The sequence below is a fragment of the Siniperca chuatsi genome, linkage group LG18 (genome assembly GCF_020085105.1).
Source record: "Siniperca chuatsi isolate FFG_IHB_CAS linkage group LG18, ASM2008510v1, whole genome shotgun sequence".
Taxonomy (NCBI): Eukaryota; Metazoa; Chordata; class Actinopteri; order Centrarchiformes; family Sinipercidae; genus Siniperca; species Siniperca chuatsi.
Window position 1 is genome coordinate 13,341,469 of NC_058059.1, and position 17,704 is coordinate 13,359,172.

The 17,704-nt window shown below is 39.1% G+C and overlaps 3 protein-coding genes across 5 annotated transcripts; all 3 read right to left on the reverse strand.

Annotated features, from left to right (window-relative positions):
- Positions 1-352: 352 nt before the first annotated feature.
- m17 (IL-6 subfamily cytokine M17) lies at positions 353-1,971 on the reverse strand. The gene is made up of 3 exons (XM_044174650.1): positions 1,849-1,971; positions 1,260-1,408; positions 353-1,100 (listed from the first exon to the last, which is right to left on the reverse strand). The coding sequence occupies exons 1-3, from the start codon at positions 1,901-1,903 to the stop codon at positions 636-638; spliced, it is 669 nt and encodes a 222-aa protein (XP_044030585.1). The 5' UTR covers positions 1,904-1,971; the 3' UTR covers positions 353-635.
- Positions 1,972-3,977: 2,006 nt separating this feature from the next.
- Positions 3,978-13,029, reverse strand: taok3b (TAO kinase 3b). Of its 3 annotated transcripts, none has more exons than XM_044174649.1 (8): positions 12,269-13,029; positions 11,197-11,433; positions 10,917-11,045; positions 10,575-10,778; positions 9,512-9,751; positions 8,832-9,044; positions 8,342-8,524; positions 3,978-6,475 (listed from the first exon to the last, which is right to left on the reverse strand). In XM_044174649.1, exons 2-8 carry the CDS (start codon positions 11,380-11,382, stop codon positions 6,314-6,316), a joined length of 1,317 nt encoding a protein of 438 aa, XP_044030584.1. In that variant the 5' UTR covers positions 11,383-11,433; positions 12,269-13,029; the 3' UTR covers positions 3,978-6,313. The 3 variants fall into 3 exon arrangements, with proteins under 3 accessions (XP_044030584.1, XP_044030583.1, XP_044030582.1); XM_044174648.1 differs by having other exon boundaries at positions 11,197-11,493; XM_044174647.1 differs by having other exon boundaries at positions 11,197-13,029.
- A 1,540-nt stretch (positions 13,030-14,569) lies between these two features.
- LOC122865644 (heat shock protein beta-1-like) lies at positions 14,570-17,501 on the reverse strand. The gene is made up of 3 exons (XM_044174364.1): positions 16,359-17,501; positions 16,125-16,188; positions 14,570-16,023 (listed from the first exon to the last, which is right to left on the reverse strand). The coding sequence occupies exons 1-3, from the start codon at positions 16,747-16,749 to the stop codon at positions 15,852-15,854; spliced, it is 627 nt and encodes a 208-aa protein (XP_044030299.1). The 5' UTR covers positions 16,750-17,501; the 3' UTR covers positions 14,570-15,851.
- Between the last annotated feature and the right edge of the window lie 203 nt (positions 17,502-17,704).

A 17,704-nucleotide genomic window follows, 5' to 3' on the forward strand; every position in this document is an offset into this window, starting at 1 on the left:
CCAGTTTCATGAAATCTTTCCTATCTGATGCAGCCTTGTGTCAAACACATGCGTCATTCTGAGCTGATATCACACAGTCAGCGTCTCAGCAGCTTCCTGATTTTCTTTTAACCCCCCTTGATGGACTGATTCTGTGCAGAACACAGCACATGATGCTTCGAGTACGAATTATACTACTTTTGTATTTTTAACTTCGTTAACAACAGATATATTCTTACTTAAACTGAGTCCAGCAAATAAGAGGACGCATGTAATACATGAACATCTGTTTACTTTTTTGATGTTGTCTTTTTGTTACTGAAATTGTACATTATTGATGCAACCACACAAAAAATGAGAGATCATAAAGAAGTATAGCTGCAAAGTATATTTTAATAATTCTGTACAGCATATAAGTTTACATCAGCAAAGTAGAACCTTACATAATATATTAGACAAATTAAATATACATAACATGCATAGAGATAACTTTACACTTGTGATCTTTTAACAGCACTCCTCTGAGCAGAAACACACACACAAAAATAAATATTAAATACCATAAATAGGCTTCATACTCACTCCTATTTTTAAGTCTCTATCAACCCAGTGAGTTAAAAAAAAACTGACTGTATAAGACCAGCATGAGGTCATCCTCAGAAAAAGAAGGTGTTTATTTGTGTCCTTCTGCACACTTTGTTTTTTAGAGTCCTCAGTTCTCTGGAAATATTTGACAGGAAGTCTTTGTAGGTCTTCAGGACCACACAGCCGTAGACCTTCTGCTGGAAAACATTCTGGGCTGGAGGTAGTGTTGTCGCCCCTCCTGCTGGCTCTGGTACAGGCAGGTTCGGGAAGAGGCTCTGATAAAATTTGTTTATGAGAGCAGCTAGGCTCCTGCTGCGAGTACTGACGACGGTGAGCTCGGTCAGCAGCTGGCTCGTGGGTGACTGTAAGTCTGTCTGCTGCTCATACACCCGTTTTAAATGTGGGAAGAAGACTTGGAGATGTGTGTAGATGCTCGCTATCCTCTCTGAGGGCTCCAGGCCGGAGATGTTGGGGTCAGGGACATCACTGATTGATACCTTGCAGAAGAGCTCTGACATTTCTCCTTGAGAGGCTTTCTACATAAAAAAGAAAGAATAAAAGATAATCAGATACTGATTAAGCCACACATCTTAAAAAGGAAGCCGGCTTATTATGGTTAAAGGTGGAGTACTGAACAAACAGATGAGGTTTTAACACAGCAAAATAAGATACAGCAGTTTTATGTCTGCACTCACATATGTTTTGATTAGGTCGACAGATTCCTTCTGTACGAGTCTGGTTAGCTTCAAAGTCTGTTGCAGAGAATTCCCACACTGCTGGTTTCTGCTCGCTGCCACAGTTCTTGTTGAATCAACAGCCATAACCAGCAAGAGAGAGAGTAATGCTGAGGAGAAAGGAACTGGTCAGTTAAGGTTATCCTACATCCCATCGGTGAGGGGAACTTCATTTTAAAGCCACAAGTGGAAGGCAGGAGGGATAAAAATAGATTCCTCGCAAACATTGCAAGCAAGTGAAAAAAGAACAAAAGAAGTCTCTTAAATTATCAGTTCAAACATTTTATACAGCCATATACTAGTTATAGTATGTTTAGATGCCAACAAACAATGTCAGATTCTCTCTAAATATTCTTCAAACAGTTTAAAAACTAATTTACTTCATTAATGCTGAAAAAAAAGTAAAATTTAATCTGAAACTACAAGCAGTTTCAGGCAGCTGTAGGCAGCTCTAAGGCACAAATAGCATGCACAATGGCAAGAAAAGATGCAGTTGTGTTTTATTATTTTTTTAATATTTTAATAGAAAAGTAGATGTAATAAAACTTACTTGTTGCTGGTTCCATGAACTGTTGAAAATGCATACTCTTTACATGCCCATTCATTCTCCTCTCAGTATCACAGGCAAATTGCGTGGACTCGTCATAATCACACTCCTTTAAAACTTTTTTAAAAGACAGAAACCACACATTTGTCATAGGAGGAAATGACGTGCACTTTGTGAGGCAACCAAATTTCCCAGAATTTCCTCCTTTTTGTTCAGATGTGCATTTTCTTCTTTCTTCTATATTAAACAAGAGGGCAATGGCCCTACATGTCTGTTCGCAGAGCAGGCGTATAGGGACATTGCCTAATTATTATTACATGTATGACCATACGGTGTGGTAACGTATTTTTAAAAGCACTTCCTTTTTATTTGTGCACTGAAAAATATACACAAATCTGATATATTTAAATCGCTCGAGTAACATGAATCTGCAGAATTTAGAAAACAGTGTCATACATGCATGAAAATAATTTAAGGACTTTAAGGTCAGCCAACCCTTTGACACAGCTCACTGACATGCTTTTTTACTGCCCTTTAGAGAGTGTGGGTGAGAAGGTGAGAACTTAGTGAGTGTGAAAAAATAAAAGTGAGCTCACCGCAGTGAACAAAGTTGCTCAGTGATGCCTTGAGTAAGATGTGAAGTTCTTAAAAAGTGAAAGCATACAATACTGTAACAATCTCATACCAAAAAGGGATTTGGTTCTTCCAATGGCTTTACTGACTTAAATATGACTCGGATGATTCACAACAAAACCACAGTCATGCAGTTATTACTGCCCAGATACCACAGGGGTTAACTCACAAAGTTTACCATAATATAATCAGCAAAGTCAAAGGTGACTCTTGAGGTAGAGGTAGTTTCAACCAGACATGTGTATTTTAAAGTAGAATTGGGTCTGAAATAAATAAGAACTGACATGACAACAGTCCCTGAGAAGCTTTTCTGCTGAAATTTGTCTTTATAACTTTATAACTGTTACAACTGCTCCTCAGATCATGTGTCTTTTTGCAACAATATTTTCATGCGGGCATTCGCGCAGGAAGCTGACAAGGTCACAGGAAATGCATTTCTCAATCAGAAACTTTTACAAGTGCGTAAACGGGAGGGTCTGCTTAGCTAAAGTAGGCAATATGTCAGTGTTATCACACCACTTCTGACAGGCTGTGTTCATATTATCAGAGGATGATTTCATCATGACATATGATGGTGTTGCATCCTCCAGTAATGTGTTTAGGCAGCATGTGAGGAGGAACCGGAGGATTATGTAAAATATGAAAAAACACAAGCTGGGTTTTTCGTGTCTTGTCTAATCCCATCATCATCAACACCACCACTAACTTCTAGGAATGATGGTCACTTTTGCTTGGAAAAACCCTATGATGTGTTTAGCCAGCAGGGGTTAATGGGAGATCAGACTACAGGACAGAAATGTTTTGATCTATGTGGGAGCAACAGGTTAACTTTGCACTGAAACTGAAACAGCTCAGTGAGAGCTGACATGATCTCCACCTTTTTTTGATGGTGATCACTTCTCGGTTTCAAGCATCCACACTAGATGCTGCATTGCTGTCAAACCACTGACTACTTGAGAAAAGAAAGGGGGAACTCGACGCACCACAACCCTGTCAGCACTACTGCAGGTAAAGGCTAACCACTCTTCTGCCATCCTCGGGGCTTTCCAGTTGCCCCAGGGGATAATAGAGGGGTTGCGGTGAGGCAGGCAACTGCTGCAGATGGTGCCGCAGACGTTGACAATTCAAGGAAACTACAGTCGGATTCCTGCCAGCATATACAGTACAGGCATGCCAAAAAAAGCTCAAATCAACACCTAAATCAAGCAAGTTTACCCCCAAATGTAAAGGAAGCCCAGAAAACACTGGATACTCTATAGTATAACTTCCCTATCACCTCCTGTTCCCCTTTCAATGTTCTGGTTTTCACAAGTTAACTTTGACCTGCATGTATGTTTGTGGATTTACAGTAAATCATAATAGACAGCATTTGATACAATGTAGGTCACGGCGGTCACATCACACCAAAGAAAAGCAAAAGTGAGAAGTCCTAGACCATATAAGACAGCGTTACGAGGAAATCAACCACAAACAATAAGAAATTGATATTAGATGCAGGATGTTGATTGAGACTCTTTTTTTTCAACAGAATCTCTTTTATTTTGTCTTTGAACTGCACAGGAAATGGTGAATAAGGTTGTTTAGGAAAGTCCCCTTTATTCTAACTAAATACATCTTTTTAATGACTTAAAATTCACACAAATTGTAAGTTCATAACTATTCTGAAGCTCTCAGGCAAACCTTATTCAAGCACCCCAATAGCACTTTTTTATGGAACCATTTGTCCACAAGGCTTCAGTTATATGTGACCCGACAAAAGGCCTTACTGCATATGAGAAACGTTTTCATCAAATTTCAGAAAGTTTGTGAAAATGTAAAAGGCTGAAAAATCTAGAGGAGCCATTCAACTTCAGAACACACTCAGGTCAAACATAACAAATTCAGAATTTAGGTTTCTGCGTGTAAAACAGGAGCATTTAAGTTCTATTGCCATCAGAAATTGAATGTCATTATATTCCACCATTTAAAATACTCATACTCATTTAATTCAGGGAACATCTTCCACCTTTCAGCCCTGTGAGGAATATAACCAAACATTAATACGTTGTGGCTCTGAAATGAAAAGAAAAAAAACAGGTAAAGAAATACCTGCCAAACATAACAGGGTTGCATTCAAGACCACCACATTAAACAATGTTTCAAAAACTGACCCGTGATAAAATAGTATTTATTTTTTCATACATATACTTCATTTTTAGAGGGTTTCACTGCATGGGGTACTCTAAATATGTCATGAGTGTTTGAAAAACTTAGTAGTGTTTTGACTCAGAGGGGGTTTCAAAATGCTTCACGTTTACATTTTGTAAAAATCAATCGTCTCTCCAAGACAAAAAACTACAAGGCTAAAGGTGGTATTAGAAATTAAGCACCAAACAATTATCTTTCCATTCGGTATAAATGGAAACATTGTGCAACCTGTTCAATGACCATAATGAACATGGCAAAAAATATGTAAATCTGATCATTAGACACTAATTACTCAAATGCAATCTGGACCCACATGTCGTGTTCACTTTTGTAGAACCGTTGATCCATAAAAGATCATCATACTGATATTATAAGAAGTTTGTGGTTCCATTCACCAGCATTTATACAATCTGAGTCTAGTGATTCGACTTAGCAATATATTGAGCTATTGTATGATCATATCTCTATATTATAAAACAAAAACTAAGCAAAATCTTTATCATTAAGCTCTGTTATCAGTAATAGACCAGTGTCTCTGTATGTTCTAGCTATATTCTCATGTACAAATATTCATATCAAAAGTTATACAGCACAATTCTCACCATTTTCCTTTACAAGAACTTTGATTAGTGAACATTAAATGATTCACAAGTTTAGATGAAACCAAAACAAAATGGTGCCGGCCTCAGTAAATAAAATATAGATATAACAAACACGTAACTTAAATCTGCTTCAGGCACAACTTAAATAAAGGCATTTGTGAAATTATCATATCAAATATGGCGCTTATGTCCAGTATCCATAGGCTTAAAACAAAAAAAAAGCTTTTATTTACAAACAGCTAAAATCTCTGACAGATTCATGCTTCACTTCACAACCTGAATTTGTCCTTAAAGTGCATGCAATAATAAGCAGTTTTACCAAGTGGGATCTTGAGTTGTGATAAGATAAATGGGTTGATCAAGCTAATGCCAATTGATCCTACATATCAAATAAAAGAAAAGGTAAGAACTGCTGCCTAGAAAAGTGAGGGACCACAGTATACTGTATGCATAAGCACAATATGGAAGTATGACCAAAAAAAATGAATGAATAAACTCTGACTTTATCCAGTGACCCCATACAGTAATATTCACATTCAGAGCATAAAATAAATAGAACAAAATAAAATAAAACTAATAAAAAAGACAAAGCAGCTTAACACCACGGGGAAGTCCGCAGCTCACATTCCACAATGTCCCTCCATGTAACACACACATTAGGCATCATACGAACATGATGGGTTTCTACTTAAACATATCAAAGTGCCAATTTTACTAAAATTTCCTGATTTATTCAATTCATACCAAAAGGAGGAAATGGCATGGAGGAAAGAGTCTGTTATTTTTAACACATACGTTTTGAGTTACACTGACTAGGTTTGATTTTTATTGACATGTTGTTGTAGATTCTTTTGTTTTACTTTCCCCCTTCAAGTTTCACGAAAGAAGTTCTCATTGCACGTTAACACCTCGATTCAAAGATGCAACATCTAAGAGAAGAAAAGCAATAGAGAAAGTTATCCAGCTCTGTCACCATGGATGTGACAAACGGTCAAGTGGACATGAAAAGGGCACGGATACGTTGTCCTCTAAAGATAAATCCACTTTCATCTGTTGTCTTCTTTGGGGAAGTCCAGAGATCCCAGGCTTCCAAAGCCGAGGCTTCTACTTTCTGTATCAAAAGCGTTAATTTCTCTGTCCTGACGTTCCAATAAGTGCTTGATCCTTTCAGTACGCTCCTTCTGAAGTGCGGCCAGTTCTTCCTCAATCTGTAATTGAAAAACATGATGTTATATGGACACTAAATTTAAGATTGAGTTTTGCCCTGCTAGCGACGGGGCTTTGTTGTCAGTAACTCCATCACTTTTACAGTAAGACGTCACTGCCAGAAATCCATGAAATTTAGTGGAGATAATCATGGTTCCTAAAGAATTACTGGCAGTGGTGGCTCTTCTTACCTTTAGCACCACATCTAAAGCTGAAACAGTTAGCTGATATGTCAATCAGCATATAATTATTCTGCAACTATTTTAATTATCGATTAATCACTTAAGTAATTTTTCAAGCAAAATTGACAAACATTTCCGAGTCCAGCTTCTCAAATGTGAGGACTTTCTGCTTTGCCTTGTCCTCCAGTATGTGATAGTAAACTGAAAATCTTTGTTTTTTTGGATTGTTGGTCAAACAAAACAAGCAATTTGATGATGTTTCTGTGGGCTTTAGGTGACAGGCATTTTTTTTTTTTTTACCATTTTCAGACATTTTATAGCCAAAACAATTAATCAGTCAATCAAGAAAATAATCGTCACATTAATTGATAATAAAACTAATCATTGGTTGCAGTCATAGCCACTTCATAATGAAATTTCCACTTGTACTAAAGAAAAGGGGAAAAAATCAATTAGCAGATTGCCATGATATTTACTGAGTACAGAACAGTATGCTTGCTCATGCTCCCTAGTGGATGAACCCTTTCTATTTTGTACACTCTAGTAGCTTTCCTGTACGATCACCCTTGGAACAAAATATCAGCTTTGCATGCAAGATATTTCTAGGATAAGATACATTTCTTTGTCTGTGAATTTCCTTTTTGCCAAACAAAAGGAATATACTGTATATTTGTTCATGCATAGCCCATTTGTAAATGAAACATTTCCTAATTTGGTATAATAACAATGCTTTATTATCATTTCTGTATTTTGTCTCCTTCATAAAATGTGCAAGCCCAGTTTGTGGCAAAGGGAAGGGTTTTTTCTTCAGTACTTTTCTACATACTGCACTGGGTTTTAATGAGGTCAAAAGAAAAGAAAAACAAGACTCTGCAGCCATGCTAGCGGCTCTGTGAGGCTGTACTTGGGTACAGCGGTGCTTTGAACTAAATGCTAACATCAGCATGATGGCAATCCATCCAACAGTTGTTGAGATTTTTCAGTTTGGACCAAAGTGGTGGACCGGGGCATGGTCATCCCCAGAGCCATGGCAAAAAATATTTGAGCAAAAAAAATTGGTTGCTTTTGCAATTATTATTATATTTTATGCATTGGGATCTGTGGGACCCCGAACAATAAGGAAGCAAAGCCAATGTTAACAAAACAAATTAGGCCTTTAACCTTTTAAACGACCCCATGGCTTTTCCTCTAGCACCACCCCCATGAACAAACTTTTTCTGCCAGTTTGGAATGCCCAGTTCCCTGTGCACTGCAGTCCTTTTTACTAACTCTACTGTTGACCTGAGGAAGGCTGCAGACCAGCCGCTTCTTTTCACCTGCCAGTGATGAGCTTCACCAGTAGGACGAGGGTGTGACATATGGGAGGTTCACCCTTAACTATGCGATTGAAACCAACCATTAGGAGTTGGTGGAACCCCCCACTGCGTTCCCAAATGCAAACTCACATGTCCAGGAACGCATGTCTGGACCAGCGGTAACTGAACCCCACAACACTTTTGTATTTGTGGCTGTAATGAACATTGCAGCCTTTAAGGGCCACTAGCAGGACACTGCTGTAATAGTGTCAACATATAAGATGTCTCTCTGGATATTTATCTATCTGCCTACCTATCCTGAGGTAATTTTTTATATAGTATGGTATCATGCTGCATTTATTCAAAGTATTTTAGAATGGCTTAAACCTACCTTCTGTTCAAGGTGCGCTCTGCGTATGGAGACCTTCTGCTCCAGTTTCTGCTGCTCTCGCTCGTGTTGGGTCTCCATCTGTGACTTGGTTTTTCTCTGGTAGGCGTCCAGGAGCTCCATCTCTTGCTTCAGCTGCTGCTTCAGAGCTTCGCACTCTGTTTCCTGCTCTGCGTCTAATCGCATCTAGAGACCCAGCAAGACAGAGGTAGTTACAAACACATTAACAACAAGCACAGGTTGGGTCTCATTTATCAAACCACAGGCCAACATTTTTTTGCAAAAGATTTACGAAACAACTGTGGCATTTAACAGCGCTCGAAATTCAAAATGTGTGATGAAGCTGGAAAAAGTTGATGCACAGATAGTTGTGACTGTTACCATTAGTTTGATGTGAAGAGCAAATGTGTTGTACAAATAAATATGCAACATACAAATGATGAATGAGGCCCACTTTTGCTATTCATGACAAGATGCTTCGGGATCCTCGTACCGCTTGTGAAGCCATCATCTCGTTGATGCTCTGCTCATACTGCTCGGCCAGTACAGCCAGCTTGCGTGTCTGCTCCTCTTTTAGGCTCTTCAGGATGCTCTTGTGGTCGCCTTTGGGAGAGACCTCCAGCTGATGGTTCCTAAGAGCTTTGTACTGCTTGTTCTGCACCTTGCAAGTATCCTGGAACTGTTTCTTGATCTGCATCTCCAGCGTCTACAGAGGGTTAAAAGAGACATAAATGTTAGTGTCCTGTTCTTTCATGTTACATTCAAATGGTAAAACTTTAACATGGATGTAAAAAAATTCTACTGAGCAATAAAAGTTCAAACATTAAACAGTTAGTTATATGACTCTCTTGCAGTATCTCTCTTAATTTAACTCATTGACTCGTTTAGATTGTGGGCTCAGTACCTAACAACCAAGCAACTTGTATAATTTCACCATGTTGTCGAGCTACAAATGTAGAGTAAATCATTTTAAAGTGGATTAAGGTGGTATTCTGAATGTATTTGTTTGCAATGCTACATACAGAAAGTGAGCTTTCACATCTCTCCATTGTAGCTAAAACTAAAAGAATACTGTCAACAAATGAACAAACTTTTAAAACCTCTTGAAATTAAGTTTACTGGGTATCATCTCACTAAATAAGCACATAGTGGCAAAAAGAAAGTTCCAGGCACCTTGAGGTTTCTGGGCTGCTGCCGCTGCTCCAGAGTGTGTTTCCTGTGTAGTTCTCTCTGCCGCCGGCCGTTGTACTCCTCCTGGTTTTCGAGCTCTGTCTGGTGCTGCAGCCGCATGAGTTCGATACGCAGCTTCTGCAGCATTTGCAGCTGCCTGCGCTCCATGTCCTGGGTGGACTCGTCCTGCCGGATCATCAGGGCATGCTCCATCTCCTTCTGGGTCCTCTTCTTGTTCAGCTCCTGGGACAAGAAGTTGGGTGTAATGCCATTTTTATGACAATATGTAAGGCTGGTTGATTTACTTTGTGGACAATAAAAGATAAGCATGAATGACCACAGCTGTGTATCGTGTACTTGTTTTTCTACATGTGACCTCTGCATTGCACATAGTTGCTCATGAAAGCATAGCACTTGACTGGCTCCACTGGTTAATTTTGGTGTTCCTCAATAGGTGTTAGGTCCTCTTATTTTTAACTTGATATGCATCTTTTTGCTGATATATTTCATTAATTTAGTGTCTTGGTTTACACATCTATGTAGATGATATACAAATTTAAATAGTAACAACAATTTATTAAAGGCAACATTGAAAATGTTTATAGGGTGGGAATGGGCTATTTTGTTCAGCATAATGTGGTCTGTACTGATGCCACCATGTTTACCACCTTGTTAAGACTCATTCCCACTGTGAAAATGTTGTTTTGCACAAAAATACCAAATCGTTGTTGGTTCCAGGTTCCCAATGTGAGGGTGTGCTGTTTTTTTTTTCCTGTTTCATATCATAAAAATGTCATTTGAATACCCTTGGATTTTAGGAAAGTTGGTCAGAGTAGCAGTTCAATCGCTCAGGGTGCATAATTAATGAATTGATTTCCCTGACATTTTAATCAATCAAAAGTCATCCATATAAAAGAACTATTTCTTCAGGGGAATCTGGCCTTGATCACTGACAATGATCATTTCACAAAATGTTCTTGTGTCCAAACATCTGAAAACACTAACAGTCATATCCAAAATTGTCTGATTACACGTTATGTTATCTAATGTCAGGAAATCATATTACCTCTCTCAGTTGTTCCTGTTCAAACTCGTGCTTCCTGACCAGACTCCGGCGTTTAAGGGCCCTGCAGCTCCGGTCGTAGACCAGCCTCTGCTGGGCCAGCAGATGAGCCTCCTCCTCAGCCTGAGAGCGCTGCATTGTTTCTTTGTGCCTGGACAGACGCTCCTGCTTCTCCTCCTTGGGTGTACAAGGGTCTTCGCTCATCTCCTATAACACATCAACACAAAAATAACAGCGAAAGATGTTTGTATTATCTGAAGACACTCTCATAGAACGTGTTTCATATTGAACAGATATAATATATGTGATCATAAATTTTGCACTGTATTTGTTCATGATATTTACTTCTTTGATCTTCTCTTTGCAAATCCTGTACTCCTTTTTCTGATTCTCTAAGAAAGTAGTCAGCTCTTTCTTTTGCTGAGCAACAATCTGTTGCTGGATCCTCCTCTCTTCCGCTGCAACTGACTTAATCTGTGAAGAGATTCAAATATTCAAATAATCACTCTTCATTGATGTCTTAACTGTCGCAAACGCCTGTACAGACCCAAGTTTGGCTTGAAGTGAATTCAATCACTGTAATTTCCACCTCATTCATAAATAACACCTGCAGTTGAGGCTGTACCTCTTTGTCTGTTTGAGCAGCGTGGCGTTTGGCCAGTCTTTCCAGCTCAATGTAAGTGTTGTTCGCATGTGTCTCTAATTCCTTCTGCAGCCGGAGCCTATGCTCATCCATCTCGGCCTTTAGCCTGTTCTCCAGGACGATCAGCTGCTTCTGGTGCTGCCGCCGCATGCGCTTATACCCAGACATCTGCTCCCGCAGCTCAAAGTCCTGCTCATGCTCCTGGATCTACCTGATGACCTAGACAGAGGAACACGGCAAGCAGGAAGTAAAAGAAACAGAGCAGGCAGAGAAAAACAACTGCCATGGTGGAGACAGGAAAAAAACAAGAAGACAGCTGGTAAGTCAGAGGCTATGGCCTAAAAACAGACCACACAGTACAGTGCAAAAAACTATTACTGAAAAGTAATCAGTTTGCAGATTACTACACATCCACAGTAACCCAAAAACTTAACAAGAGCTGATAAATAATACAGAAGTCTGCAAATCCTTTAGGGTTCACAGTATCAATGTCTTTCAGCATCAGTGTCACACAAAAGAGGTGAAGTTAATCAATATACAGAGGCTCTGCTGTTCATTCATATTCTTGATTAGAATCAACTCCTGATCATAAAAAGCAACATGAATGAATCATTCAATCACTTCAACACCATTTCCAATGAATAAGTAACATTTATGTGATGCCACTATTAGGCTCAAAACCAATCTGTAAAATGACATGAACATTGGCATAAGAGAAGATGTGGAAATGCACCATTTACAATCTGACAAAAACTAAATCTCATTGGTAACAGACATCAGGCGGAGATTTATATGGAATATATATATAAATGCAATGCACACACATAAAAGCAGAGGCAGAGAGGGAAGCTGAGGATGGAAAAAATGACATCCATTAACAGGATCTGGTTGCCATGACTACAGATGTACAGCTGAGAACACAGACCCCCTTCCCTCCCCTCCTCACCCCCCGCCGCCAGCACACACGCACACATACACTAACACACACGCGCAAGCACACACGCGTATTTATTTATTTATTTTATGCAAACGGCGGAGAGAGGGAGCTGCATACCAAAGATGCTGATTTGATGGTGGCAATGTGTTCTCAGATCTTGCAGTCGAGAGACCGGCTCTTGTGAGAAGTAGGCCGCAGCTCTGGCCTGGTGTCCCTGTGCACAGCCTCATCCCTCACGCAAGCATGGTCCTGCAGGGGGGGAGGAAAAGGAGGAGATAGTGGGGCTGGGTGCTTCCCAGGCCCTCCGCACTCGCTGTTTCTACTAGAGCTGCTATTATTGCCGAATCTCCCTGAATGCAGCACACATCCAGCTTTAAATGCATCCTTCCCCTGCTTGTTCCCCCGCTACTGTCTGCAAGTTCTTCCTAAGAGAGAAAAAGGCATTGCCAAACAATTGCAGGCACCACCGAGAAGGCAGCTACTGGATGTAGTCGTTTTTTCTGGCGTCCCCCTCTTCCCAAAGAGGAGGAACCAAATGGCTCCGGTGGATAAGGGTGAATTATGCAATGCCTACCATTGATAATCGGAGAAAGATAGCACAGGGATGTATTTTACTGCCACTCTCCTTTTCCGTTTCAAAATGCAAGAAATGTTTGGGAGGAAAAACACTTTTCCTGTGTTCCAATGATCGCATGTGGTACCATATTTAAAAATATTTGAATCAGATAAGGCACATCCAAACATGGTTTTCCCCCGAATATGTCGCTTGATTATCCGGTTGTATTCCACTCGAATTTCTGTCCTACATTTACAGCGCACTTGGTCATGGTAGGTGGTTCTGGTGCCTTCTATTCATCTCTTTCCTCTGTCCCTCTTCTACACTCCCCCTTCCTTTAAAGAGACACTGCAATACTACAGGCACATCTCAGCGAGCCTAAAGTTATTCAACAGCAGGCTCTATCACAAGATTGTTTTTTAGAAATCATAAATATCACTGATGAAACTAACTAATATGGTAAGAACAATGTCCACTTATGTAGATAGCATACATGTAAATCAGTATGTATTATTTATGTTTATTTATTTTTACAAATATTATTAATGTTATTATTACATTGATTATTATTGTTGTTGTTGTTATACATTTGCGCAGGCAGAAGGCACATGCTTACATTTTCTTCAGAAATATTTATTTAGTTTGTGCTGCTGTAGTTCTAGCTACTTAAATGAGCACCGACTGGGGTTCAAGCTTGTTCCTCCTGGATGCTTGTTTTGCTTTATGATATTTAAGCATTAAATTACAACTTTTAAATCACTTTAATTTAACCTTTGCATAAATTTAAAACAATTTAGCTTAGCAATATTATCAAGTTCCAAAGAATTTATACACTCATTAAAATGTAATACTGTGAATTTTACTGATCGACTGTATATCTGGTCTTTTTCAGTTGAAACATGTCTTGGGTCATCTGTTGTACACTGAGTACTTTTTTGGCTTGAGGCCCGAGAGGTCCAGTGATTGAATTTATGGTGTGCATGCTTTTTTCCCCTGTTGATAACTGTGATGTTGATGATGGATGGAGGAAGGATGACAGGCTACTTGAAGGTTCTGCACATGAACATTGATGATGGGGCTGCAGCAGAGAGTGACTCAGTGGGTCGCACAGAGCCTCTGCTGGATGTGTTAATGCGTGTTAAGAGTCTGTTGGCCAAAGCTAACCTTATTGTCTGGGACGATTTCAAGATATTTTAAGCTCTTCTTTATCTAAACTGACACACTATTAATTGATGTGAAGATTCCACAGTGTGGGTCAAGAAGGACAAACAAAAGAAATGAATGAAAGAAGGAAAAATACGTTTTTGTTTTGCTTTAATCCCAAATTAATCTAAAGTGACTGTTTTTCCACCCTGCTGGCTTGAATCTTGATCAGTAACTAACCAAAGCTAGAGCAGGGACATTTCACAACTGCAGGCTTAAATTCCTCAAAAGGACAGATTCAGAGTAATATGATGATTAATACAATAAACCTCAAAATATAACTGAAAAACCTATTTGGTAGCATCACTTAAAGAATCTGTAAATGTTCTCTACAGTGTCAGTTTGAAGCTGCATTAATCTTTGGTCAGAGATGTACATACTTAGGTTTTCTCTGCTTCTAGATCATAATCTAATCACCATCTCCTACTGTTTTCCTTTTCTAAATACATGAAGAAGTGAGTGGACTCTTCTGTTTTCTATTGACACTTAATTTGACATTCTTTACTGTATACTAAAATTAAATAAATCACGTTTGTCATTTCATCAGATTGCTCTTAACTGATTTCTTAAGTATTTGTTTGTCACAGCCAACCACTGGTTGGATAATCAACAAACCAAACCAAGAAATCAATCATCAGAATCAGTTATATTTGTGTATGTATTTTTAAAAAATCCTCTTTATTCATTATACATTCTGTATTTTCAACAATTATTTGCAACATTGCATCAATCCATGTATTGACATACAGTACAAATAGTTAGGTTAACATGTAATACCCAGTTCAAGCACTAGATATCACTGTTGACTTTAGAGTGGCCCTCATCAGATCCTCTCAGCACCTGACTTTTACCCTTGACCCTTTCAGCCTCAGTCAGCTTTAAACCGCTGTACACTTGCTTTAAAATTTGGCATCACATGTCTTGAAGAAGAGCACATTTGACCACAATGAGTTTAAAACTGATGCGTTTTTTGGTGCAATATATAATGTTTGAGAAAATGTGTTGTAACAAATCTTTAGGAAATTAATTTGGAGAAATAAACTTCTAACAGCTAATTAAGAAGATCTAGATAGGCTGCTTTCTATTAAGGTCTTTGAGAGAAACTGTTGATGAGGGTCTACATAAATAAATAAAATTAACTTTGACAAAACTGTCTCACAAACAGGAAAAAAGGCAGGGTCCAAATATTACACTAAACAGGACTTCAGTGCCCTCTTGTGGACCATTTGACATTTTGGGCAAGCCTTGAGAAACAGAGCAATGGATGAATAATCAATACAAATTAAACTGATTCCTATTAATCATATAATCTGCTAACAAATGCATCAGTAATGAAAGGCGCTAAAGGAGAAAATTTAGTTTTTTTAATTTATCAGAAGCTGTTTATACATTTGTGAAAGATTATATGATATCAGGACAGCTTCATTCGGCTGGTAATTCAATGCATCAATGTACAACTTTCAGTACAAACACACATAATGAATCTATGCTACAGCTTCTACAGTGTTTCTCTTCCTCAAAAGCAAAAATAATTCAACCAAATTAATAATTGTGCTATTATATTGCCCTGTTACACTGAAGCACTATTTGATGTACAGTAAATAAACTGTTTAGATATAGAAGTAGTCAATTACTATCCACTGTCCATTCTTGGCCAGTATTGTCAACCAGAATCTCCACAGTCCCTTAGGTCATGCAAGGTGACAACTACAGCTGCTAACATGTATTTTTTATATAATAAAGACATGATGGTAAAAATGATGGTATATTGTTAGAAATAGTCAGTATCTTATAGCAGTAAAACAAGCTTGTTATCACAGTAAATCTAAATAAGTAATAAGTAGTACATTTAATAAGCTGTAACAAACTAGTTTTTCTTTTTTGTGCTACAAAGGTTGCTACACAACGTGGACTACATCTGATTGCAGTTTCAAGTTCTGCTTACTGGTTTCCCTTTTCACCATCCTGCATCTGTCTGATCTGAACAGGTATGACGATCTCATTGGTTGGGTCGCTGATGGATGTCCCAGGCGGGGCGGGGGCCTCTACGGAGAGAACTCCGTCACCAGACAGAGATGAACTGATGTGCTGCAAGTCCACCCCCTGTGGTAGCCTTAAAGAAATGAAGAGGAAGTTTATCAGCAACTAAAACGCCAAATCAAGCAAATCCCAGTCATCTTGTATACCTGCACTTTTCAAAGTTCTCTAACTTACTTGTATTTCCGGGTAAAGCACCTGGAAACCAATCCATGCTCATCCTGCCTTTCTTCATGATTTCCTTGAAATGAAAAACAGAAATATTTTTTTTTTAAATGTGTCAAGAAAATAATGTTAATGATGAGGCACAAATTGATTAGCTCAGGGTCTGTGTATGTAGTACATTTACAATTATTTGTTATTTATCTCACAAATAGCTTGTGGGAAATCAGAGGAGCATGTGCAGTATACCTGATATTTGCAAATAACCCTCCTTGGTTGTGATTGTAATTTCCTCAGGCGAGAAGTGATTGACGTCCAGATTAATCTTCCAGCTGTCCTGCCCTGTTCGGATCTCTGACACTCCACTTGTCAGTTGTCTCAGACCCTTTTGGTTCAACGCCGTAGGGTGCTGACCACTGAATGGAGGCAGATGGGGAGTTTGTGTGTACCCAGGCCAGGAGAAAGATGCCAGTCTCCTCTTCGCCCAGTCTATCCAGTCCAGATCACTAGGCTCCAGGAAAGGAGGGAGGCCAAAATCCTGCTCAAAGATGCGGCTCGGCTGTGTCCAGTTTGGGAAAGGATCCCAGTTCACATCTCGGCGGAAAATGGGACGTGATAATATTTTATTTTGTTCACCCATATCCTTGAAAATAAGCTCAGAATGAAGGAGAAGGATGTTGAAACTGCAAAGCCTGTAGCTCCACCCTGACAAACAAGTCTAGATTGATGACCTGGACACTAAACAATAGAGCAGCTGTTTATCCTCAACAGAAAGTGAACAGGAGGTCCAAGGAAAAGGCAGGTTTGGCATCTGTAATGCTCCACTCACACACCTTATATACCCAGCTGATTCACTTTAACACTTGTTCAACATTAAGTGTGATCTAAGGGGTGAGAATGACTTGGAATGTCATGAGCTGGGGTGTTACTCCTCCGTTGCCCCAGGACCTGGAGAGGACAATGCTAATTATTTGTATTTATATCTCTGGTGTGTCTGTGGCAAGTTGTTGGTGAATGACTCTGGAAGCAGCAAGCAGACAGTTTATTCAGCAGTGGCCTCTGCAGTCTTGTCACATACTGGTGCCCTTTGTCCATAGAAATCACAGCCTTGTGTTATGTGAGGGAACAGCACGTACATTCAGAGTCACACAGTAAACAACAGAGTTACTTCCAGTTTCTAAATGCAAGACTGAAGAAAAAACATCAAGATCAAAAAAACATTGTCATGTCATGAGTATGTAGGGCAAATTACAACGTTAAAGACAACGTTTACATCCAGGTCAAAGTGATGGACTGAAAGATTGACGCAGTCGAGTGGTGGTGAGGAATTTTGCATCTAGAGCTACGTCTTCATGGGTGTTATGTTGTACAAATAATGAACCGAGCTTTAGAGAAATAAATCAAGCCATTCCCCATCACAGAGGAATGGTATTTATTAATGATGCAATATCTGTGGCCTTTCCATCTGCGCTCATCCAAAGCATTAGTCAAAGGTATTAACCAGATACATATTGATCAATACATGGTAGAAATACAGTAACTATAGCTGAAGTAAATACATAATGCTTGGAGTGATACCATTGCCAGAAAGTTAG